The following is a 10,282-nucleotide window of genomic DNA, read 5'->3' as shown; positions in this document are numbered from 1 at the left end:
TTACTTTATTGTCATAATTTTTGCTTATGTCTGTTCCACTACACATCAAAGGAAAATATCACTTCTTTTTTTAACGCCACTATGTTTATCGGACAGCCTTGGTGTCTAATATATGTATATATAGCTTTAGAAAATGTAACCAAAAATAAATTATATTTGTGGTGAACAGGGAGAAAGTCATGAGTGACCCAACACAATGTTATTTTAAATAAATAAAAATTAGCTCTGCATTTACTAGGTGCAACATTAAAGTGTTGAAAAGTAACCGATAATTATAATCCAACAGTAAAACTTTTTTTTAAAATCAAACTATCCATTCTTCATAATGACTAATTTCACTAAATTAACATTTGCATATGACACATAATTTCCAACAAATATTATAAAGTTGTTTTAAAGACACTTTTGGTCATGGAAACAGAATCATGACATATAATGTCCTAATACGAAGGGAGTGGTAATATGGCTGCGTGGTTCATCCGTTGATTTTAGTTGTTTTTGGGAGTGGCCTGACACTGCGGAAGGACCTGAGAGCGTTCCGAGCTCCAGGGACATGTAGCGATCCACAAACAACAGTTTCCAAGGAATCCGTGTGCGACAAGTACAAATTTACCATAATCTTTCTGTATACGTTAGACTTGTGCAGTGAGATGTTCTGTGTAGCTGTAAGATGCTAACGCTGTGTCTGTGTGTCCCTGTCTGAGTGGAGAGGAGACAAATCCTCTTTTGGGAATTGTGCTGGAGGCCACCACTGGCAAAATCAGTGAGTTTTTGGTGTTGTCCCTCATTTTGAATGTTGCATTTGGGGTGTATGAATGTATATTTCACAACACCTCTTGTTGCACTTTGGGTCAGATACCGAACAGTCTCATATTTTGTTACCTTAACTACGACCTGCTCTTTGGATCTGGTTTCTGGGTAGTTTCTGGAGCTGCCAAGGAAGGAAGACATATGTTTAAATGCCATCCACTGGAAAATGCAACATGGGTCACACTACAACTCAACAAAGAGCAGGATTATTCATTCAGATCACTTTATCATGGGTATCTGGAGTGGCTTTTATTGGTGATTCGTTAAACTGCAGCCTTTACCTTGGCCTGGGGTTGCAGGACAAGATGAGTCGTGATCAGGATGTGTCTGGTCGTGTCCTTTTTGCATGCCTGCAGTGGTCACGATGACAGACTGTAGCGTGCACTGACATGCTGCATCATAGGAGACAGTTTGGTTTTTGCTGAGAGTGCAGGTAAAAGCAGACAGTATGGGTTACTGACGTTAACAGTCGCAACTGCTAGTGATCGTCTTTTGCTTTGCACACTGTCCCCAGCAGTGTTTGTTATTCACTGTTCCACCGTGTCATTAACCTGCATCAACAAAGAATAAAAACAGCATTGGTTCGATCATGGATTGCTAGAAGAGCTAATCAGATGTTCTTCCAAACTACAAGAACAAGGTTGTCTTGTGTTTCTTTGTAGATAAAGTGAGCTTGGCCAAAACAACACCACTCTGGAGTTTTGAACATTACAAAAAAACTTCACAGCTTTCACTCAAAAGTCCTGATACTGGGTCAGGAAGATTTGGATTCTGCAGACACATAAACAGTACTTTGCCAGTGAGATATCAGGTTGGTTTTGTGTCGTGTCACTGAAAAGAGGTGTTTGTCAATGCCGATATCTTTGCAGGCAAATGAAGGTCCAGGTATTTAGGGTCCTGGTGCTGCTGCCATCATACTGTATGGTTGTGAGACTTGGATGCTAACCAGTGACCTAAGGCAACAACTGGATTTCTTTGGTAGTCTAGGTGTCTTTGAAGGATCCTTGGGTGCCACAGGAATGGCTTTGTATCAAATGAGCTGTTACTAAGAGAGACTAAGATGAGGAGTATCACTTGCATTGTGAGGGGGCATCAGCTGTGACATTTTGGCCATGTGGCCTATTTCTCCACATGATCCAGCATGAAGGTGCCTGAGTGTTGAGGATCTCAGTAGCTAGAAAAGGCAAAGGGGATGCCCATGTTTCACCTGGCTGCAGCAGATAGATGGTTATTTGAGAGATGTGAGAATGGACCAGTTGTCTACCTGGGTGGTTGCCATCCAGTACCCAAGGCATTTCTGTGGTGTTGTGGATACAGCAAAGCGCACCACCAGCACATGCTTGCAGACTTGACTTGATTTGACTTGGTTTATCTTGTATGATGCTGACTTGATAGTACCATTGTGATAGTCTGTCATAAATCCATGTAGGGCTGCCACAAACAACTATTTTGATAGGCGACTAGTCATTGATTATTTTTGCGATTAGTCGACTAGTCGGATCATACGTAATTTCCAAATTAAGGCCTGCAGCATTTTCCGAGAAGAAACGTCAGGGGATGAAAACATGAACATTTCCAAATCAGTGACTATTTCTTAGACTTCATTTACCCACACGCACACACACACCGACAGCTCCGTCGGTAAACGGCGCATTTTAGGCGGTTTTGAACAAGATGGCCACTGTTTTAATCGGCCGTCTTCCCCAAAATTTGAACGTCCAAATGACGGCAGGACGGCTCGCTGCGTAAAACCATGAATTGAGATAAAAACAAAGACTTAAATAAAATAAATGACTCGTCAATTAATAAATTAGTTGTTGATGGTTCCAGTAGTAGACGTAGTCGTGACTAGTCGACTAGTTGTGGCAGCCCTAAGTCTGTGTACTATATAATGATGTGTAACTCCTCCTTGACCTATTCTTTTGAATGGTTTGGGTGTTGGGTTTAGGGTTGTGAGGTTCAGTGATGCCACTGACCTTGACGTTCCAGATGATGCTGAGATCTATTTGAAATCAGTGGCTGCCCTTATTGTAGCACTTGAGAAGCCAAATGAGGAGTCTGAGTCTCTGGGTTTGCAAATGTCCAGGATCAGGACTTCAAACTGGTCCACCCAAAAATGGTGAAGATGACAGCAGTTGTGACCTGTTCCCAACTCATATTCAACAGCAGCGGTCAGACAGGTCCCTTGGTCTGGCTTAGTACTGCGACACGGTCAACACAAACTTTGTAGCTCTGTCCGCCCCCCCTGAACATTATAACCCCAAAGGGTGCTAAATGATCGAGGATGACAGAGTCTTTGTGGTGTGAACCACTGGCTTCCCTTGAGTTTGCAGACGGATAGCACGTGTGGAGGAGGATGGAGAAGGGGTGTGCCACTGTTTGGTGTTACGGTTAACGCCCCTTTACCCTCACACACTCACCTCAGTCTCTGTGACAGCAGCAGCTGCGATGCGACAGATGCCAAGCGACCGCACTTGAAAATAATTGGGACCAACTGTCTGTCTATTTATGTCACATGGAGAAAGATGAGGACCGTTGCACCAGGAGAGAAACATGGGACCACTGAGTAGAACCGGGCCAGTACAGGTTCAGAACTGAACTACTGTAGTATTATACTGGTATCTTGTGCCACATGTATGAATTAAACATTGTTTATTTTTATTTCTTCTAATGATTGAAATAGGTTTTAAAATGAGAGACTGTAATTACAATAAATTAAATCCATGCATGTCTGTTTACTCTTCCGTCATTTCAGGGGTGACTGCTGGGACGCGTCACGTCTGATGGCAGGAACCTTTCTGGCATTTGCTGTTGGCCAATAAGGTGGCAAAATGGTACCTTCCCAAATGGTGAGAATTAATATTGTCATGATAATACAGTTAATTTGTCAATATTATACATGTGTTTACCTGTAGTTTTGTACATCTCCCCCATCCCCGTGATTAACTGGAATGAGCACATTTAGAAAATGAGTGAATCCTATACAAGACAGCTTCAAAAGGTAATGGGATTCAGTTCAATCATGGCCAGTATCCATTTACAGCTGGGTGGACTGGGACAATACAGATGGTGTTTCTTGTCCAATTACACAAACGGGATGCTTGAGAAGCACACTCATGGTATTGAACCCTGAGCTGTATACTAGTAGTCCATGTTCAATCCTCTGGAGCCACCTGCTCTGCAGAAATACTAAAACATTCCATTTTCAGAACATAGACAAGCCACATAGCACCAGAAAAGACTTATGCTATGGATTCATATTTTACTTTAATATTGTACTAGCATAAGTCACAGTTGTTGTTTTTTTACTGGTTTGGGAGGTCCTGCGACTTTACTCTGTTGTGACTTATATACAGAAAAATCACATGTTCATTATTAATAATAGCAACTCTGCCACATGGGGTGTGCAGCCAGTACACTCCGAGTGCCGGCCTCAAGCACGGAAAAAAAGAGTAGGGTTGTGTCAGAAGGCCTGCTGCAGCCTTCACCCGCTTTTGCAGCTTTTGGGATACAAGCCATCACCTCCTCTGTCTGATCCATTGTTGAGGACTTCTGGTTCCCCAGAGGCCCGTTAGCCATCTTGTGTTCAGGGTTCCTGTTGGGCCTTCATAGTTACCGTAGTGGCCGCTGGGCACACATTTCACCCCAACAGGTTTGATTTGTTGCCCAGGTGTCACAACCTAAGCAATGGGTTGTATTTTGACACCCTCCAATAATAAAAGTACATTACAACAGTGCACAAAAATCCCAAATTAAAGAGCTGATTAACCCTCTCGGGTCCAAGGGCATTTTTTGGACAGTTCACTCGCCTGGCTTAAATGTTTTATTATTGCTGTTAACAGCTCTCCCTGCATCCCACAATCAAGTTTTATGTCTCTTTTTTTTCATGAAAACCTGTGCTTTCAGAATATATATGTTTTTGTTGTGTTTTATAAGTGTAATAAAGGTTTACAATCAAAAATAGGCAAGGAAAAAATAAAGCAAAAAATAATTTTCCACACACATTTATTCAAAACACACAGCAAACTATAATAAACAACTATTTTGACACTTTATAAAGGTAATTTGAGGTCTTGTGTGAAAGTCTGTACAACAAAAAGGTTCAAACAATAAACACAAATGAACATTTTGAACAATATATACAAAATGGTCTATGCGTTTTGTTGTCCGTTACACACTCTGTGTTTGAGCACGTGAGATTGTCATCAGAGGCTCTCCGTCTGCTCCTGCTTTCACTGATCGCTGTGCGTAATGGCGCAGGGCGCACTGAGTATGTACTAAATTAGGTACTCATTGGAGCACCCAGGGGGCTATTCAAACGGGCCAACTAGTAACATATCACTCCTGAAAACAATCTTTGGCTTTTCACGTGAGGTAAATCTGCCCTATGATTGGATTTTGGAAAACCATGTGACGGTGAACCAATTCCGATTGGACACTCACATTGCGCATGTCATCACACAGCTTCTATGAGGAGTACAAAGATGGCCGATGGCTGGCTTGAAAGTCCGCGAAGTTAACTTTTCAGCAAAAAATAAGTTTATATCTTATATCATTCAAAAGTTATTTATAATTTAGTAAAGCTTGGTCTTAGCCATCGTATACGACGGCGTCGACCCCATAGGGTTAAAAATAAATAGACTCTTGTTTTTATTATAGTATTTCCAATGCTGTGGGTCAGCAATAAGTGTTTATTTGCATCATGTAACATCCAGTATTCTGTCCATCTCACATTTATTTGTCCATCTTGCTTATTTTTAGAATTTAAAGGTCCTTATGGCACACACCACATGCTGAGGGCTTCCTGCATAAATCCACGGTTCACTTCTACATCTGTGTCCATCTGATGCTTTGTTGTCCAAACTGTTTCATATAACATCCAATATGTTGTTCATCACACCACGGCAACATGCTGAGTCTGCTAAAACCTTTAGGGTTCAGATTTTAGGTGGAATAATAATAAATTGGGCAGCACGGTGGTTTAGGGGTTAGCACTGTTGCCTCACAGCAAGAAGGTCATGGGTTTGATTCCCACCTGTGGCCTTTCTGTGTGGAGTTTGCATGTTCTCCCCGTGTTTCCGTGGGTTTCTTCCAGGTGCTCCGGTTTCGGTGAATTGGAAACTTTATAATTGTCCAGGTCTCCCTTACAAAAGAGGTCTCAATATCAATGGGACTAACCTGATTAAATTAAAATACTGAAAGTAACACAAGTGGGATTGCTGTGGTCCTCAGGTTAGGTAAGACTTGATCTGGCCCAATATAGTTTTTCTAAGGCTTTTGTTTCCAACTACACCTGGGTTAACTTATTCATGTTTCTCTCTTTCTGTCACTTAAAAAAACAAAACAGAGTAACCTGAAGGAGAATGCTGGTCAACAGAGTGATGAAGCTCTCCCAATACCAACAAAGCTGGATAAACCATACAAATGTGATCAGTGTGAGAAAGGTTTCAGATGGTCATCACACCTGAAACAACACCAAGCCATGCACAGCGGAGAGAAACCGTACAAATGTGACCAATGTGAGCAAGCTTTCAAGTGGACACATCAGCTTAAACGACACCAGCTCATCCACAGTGAGGATAAGCCATATAAATGTGATCAGTGTGCAAAAGCGTTTAGTTTTCCGTATCGGCTGAAAATACACAAACTCCTCCACAGTGAAGAGAAACCGTACAAATGTGATCTGTGTGAGAGGACGTACAGCGCTCTGTTTCAGCTGAACACACACAAACTCATCCACAGCAGAGAGAAATTGTACAAATGTGATGAGTGTGACAAAGCTTTTACGTTACCGTCTCGGCTAAAAGCACACAAACGCATCCACAGTGGAGAGAAACCATACACGTGTGACCAATGTGGGAAGGGTTTTTTGCAGTTAGTTCATTACCAGCGTCACCAGCTTGTCCACACGGGAGCCAAAATCCACTCTTGTGAGCTGTGTGGGAAGAGCTTCAGTCTTTTGGCTTCACTGACAGATCATCAGCGCATCCACACAGGGGAGAAACCATACCACTGCAGATTCTGTGACAAAGCCTTCATCACATCAGTTCACTGCAGACGCCATGAGCGTGTTCACACCGGAGAGAAACCATACAGCTGTGACCAGTGTGAGAAGTGTTTCAGTGCAAGCAATTCGTACGCAGCCCACGTACGAAGCCACACTGGTGACAAACCGTATCAGTGTCAGTACTGCACAAAAAGCTACAGTCGACCGTGCGCTCTCTCCCAGCATGAACTCATCCATACTGGCATCAAGCGATACTGGTGTGGAGACTGTAAAAGAAGCTTCACCAGGACAGATCACTGGAAGAGACGCAAAACAGTTAAGTGTTCTCCTGACAGTATGGTCCAACTGGCTTAGCAAGCTTTTAATAATAAAAATTGTCTGCCATCAGAGCAGTGCAGATTTTATGTGATTGTTCCAGCTTGTTTGTGGACAAGGTGCTGAAAAAGTCATGCTTGGATTTGAAAGAAATTTTCTCTGCTGAAAAATTGTCAAATTCTTGTGCGAGTTTAAAAAAAAAAATAATTTCACAGTGGCGATCACACAACCTCCTTCCTCTTCTGTCAGTTGGAAGTGTAATGAGATGGTTTACATTTTGTTTTTGTTTTACAAATGTGCTGCTGTGAATTCACTTTCAGTCTGGGTGATGTTATCAGGCAATCAGTGATATTTAATGTAGAAAACAAATTCTATATGTGTTAAGAGTTTCTAATTGTAAAGGCCGTCACATACCACCTTGGACAGTCCAATATAATCCTCACCCTGCTTTCAACAAAGGAAAGTGAGGGGCACCCAACAAAATATGTCAGCCTGTGACATAGACATGCTTAAAACTGGCCTTGTCATGTGCTGATTGGACTGTTGTTTAAAAAAAAAAAATAAAATAAAATATATATATATATATATATATATATATATATATATATATATATATATAAAATCAGAAATGTTAAAAAATGGTGTTGAATCTTAAGAACATTTTTAAAATGTCAGTTTCTTCCCTTAATCACACAAGTTGAACATCTTAACAGTATTCCTTCCACATATGGAGTTGAGAAATTTGCAAAATGATCAATGGATCTAAAGGATGAGGAAAAGGCTGAATTAGTCTCTCAGCTTCACATGTTTTCTGTGAGGATTACTGCTTTGACCCTCACAGAAGTGTGGTCATGTGACCGAAAAATGATCTGTGATCTTGAGTGCCGGTTGTAGCTGGGGAAGTAACCTGTGATGGAATGGCAACCTGTGCTTTATCAGGGGATAAACACTGGCCTGACTGCTCAGAACCTGTATAGCACTTAATAAGTAAATCTATATGTATGTGTGTGTGTGTGTGTCAAATTTGTTGCTGTTGTACACAGTTTTTCAATAAAATCTTTCTGTTGAGAATGCACTGTGGTACCTTCACTATGTAACGCATTTTACATACATTCCCTAGTGTAGGGGTCCCCAACCCTGCTGCTGGAGATCACCTGCTCTGCATGTTTTCCATGTATCCCTGCTGCACCCAAAGATGATAATTCTGTTTTGTATGAACTTTTGATTGCTGAATTACTCAGCAGTGAGTGGAATGGGGACAGTTGGAAAACACGCAGTGCAGGTGATCATCTGCATGAATTTCAATTTTCAATTTATTTAATTTTATATAGCACCAAATCACAACAAAGCTGCCTGAAGGTGCTTCACACAAGTAAGGTCTAACCTTACCAACCCCTAGAGCAAGCACACAGGTGGCAGTGATAAGGACAAACTCCCTCAGATGATTTGATGACGAAACCTCAAGCAGACCAGACTCAAGTCGGGTGGCCCTCTGCTTGGGCCATGCTAGAGACACAATTGATGATACGAATATACAGGAAATTTTGGGAGTCCATGCTGGTGCACAAGACGGGAGGCTTACAGAAGAAGACATCCACTCCCACATCTGGATTGAGCCGCACCTCAAACAGAAAAAAACAATCAGGTGGCAGAAAGGCAACAAATATAGTATAATTTGTCAGCATTAAGCAACAAGAAAAACAAGAAATGTTAAGGTGATTGCATCCACGATCGCCGGCCATGGAGCCAGTTCTTTAGGTGACTGTTAGTATAATTTAAATATTACATTTAAAGACCCAGCTATGGGGCATCCAGAAAATATTCACAGCACTTTTTCCATTTTTTTTATGTTATAACCTTTTTCCAAAATGGATGAAATTCTTGTTTTCCCCTTAAAATTCTACACACAATACCCCATAATGACAATGTGAAAAAAGGTTTGGGTTTTTTTTTTTTATAGATTTTAGCAAATTTATTAAAACAAAAAACTAAGAAATCATATACATAAATATTCACAGCCTTTGCCATGAAGCTTAAAATTGAGCTCAAGTGCACCCTGTTTCCGCTGATCAAAATTCAGAACTCTGTCAAAAAAGATTGAATTTCTTTCATATTTGAGAGCATTATGTATTGTAGAATGGTATCCTTTATCGTCAGAGTTTGATCTGGATCTGATCCAGAATACAGATTTAGTGGCCATTTAAATTTAACATTGAAAACCACATTTAATGTATATTTTACATTATATCTTAATCAAACATGCCTCAATTAGTCTCATATTTGAAAGTGAGATGCAGACTGGCTCACTATCAGCTGACAAAGTTTTATCCGGATCTGATCTAGATTGTGGATTTGAAACCAAGTGCCCCCCCAAAAAAAAAAACCTGACAACACTACACAAACTTTGATTCAAGTGCATAAACTAAATACATACTCCTGATATACCTCTAATTTAGCTTATGAAAAGCCACTTCTAACAGGACTTTGAATATTTTTCCAAGGTAAAAATTTGTGGAATTGGAACCTAGTGTTAGCAGAGGTTTGCTCTCTATGAACACTGTTTGCTCCAGTTTAGATTTTACCCGAGGCCAAAATATGGCCATCGGGTATTGTGAAGACTCTCTGTCCGTTCGTTCGTCTGTCCGTCTGTCTGTGCTCAGCACAAGTCCAGTCCTATTACTGCCGGGGTCTTCAAATTCACAAGGAGCATTCTTGGGGCACAAACCTTGGATAGGTTCAAAGATGGCTAACCTTGACCTATTTTAAGAGGTCAAAAGATCGCAATATTCCCACACACTCTTCCAATGATTACATGCTCATACAGCTGAGGGTATTTTAGCATTGCGTTATATTAATTCTTTATTTGCATGTTTAAAAAAACATTTAAATTTGTAATGAATGCCACAAAGTTGGCCACATAGTATTTCCACCAAGTTTCATGAAGATGATCTTGAATCCCTTCTTGCAAAGAATGCAGCTCTGAGCTGTGAACAGTGTTGAAGATGAACTGCTGAAATACCCAGAGCACAGGTCAGGTTTGATAGCAAGAAACTGTGCAAAGCTTTGCAACATTTACCACTACACAGAACTGCTGCAGGTCCAGGAACTGCTGTGGTCTGCTTTGGTGGGCTATGCTTTAACAAACAAATG

General features: G+C 40.9%; 1 protein-coding gene across 1 annotated transcript; it reads left to right on the top strand.

The window, feature by feature from the left end:
- The first annotated feature begins 528 nt into the window (after window positions 1-528).
- On the top strand, window positions 529-7,214 carry LOC117508297 (zinc finger protein 525-like). The gene is made up of 3 exons (XM_034167998.1): window positions 529-763; window positions 3,566-3,659; window positions 6,158-7,214. Exons 2-3 carry the CDS (start codon window positions 3,642-3,644, stop codon window positions 7,169-7,171), a joined length of 1,032 nt encoding a protein of 343 aa, XP_034023889.1. The 5' UTR covers window positions 529-763; window positions 3,566-3,641; the 3' UTR covers window positions 7,172-7,214.
- Window positions 7,215-10,282: the final 3,068 nt, after the last annotated feature.

This window comes from Thalassophryne amazonica, chromosome 1 (assembly GCF_902500255.1).
Source record: "Thalassophryne amazonica chromosome 1, fThaAma1.1, whole genome shotgun sequence".
Classification (NCBI taxonomy): Eukaryota; Metazoa; Chordata; class Actinopteri; order Batrachoidiformes; family Batrachoididae; genus Thalassophryne; species Thalassophryne amazonica.
Note: the sequence above shows the minus strand (reverse complement) of the source record. Positions and strands in the feature narration are given on the sequence as shown.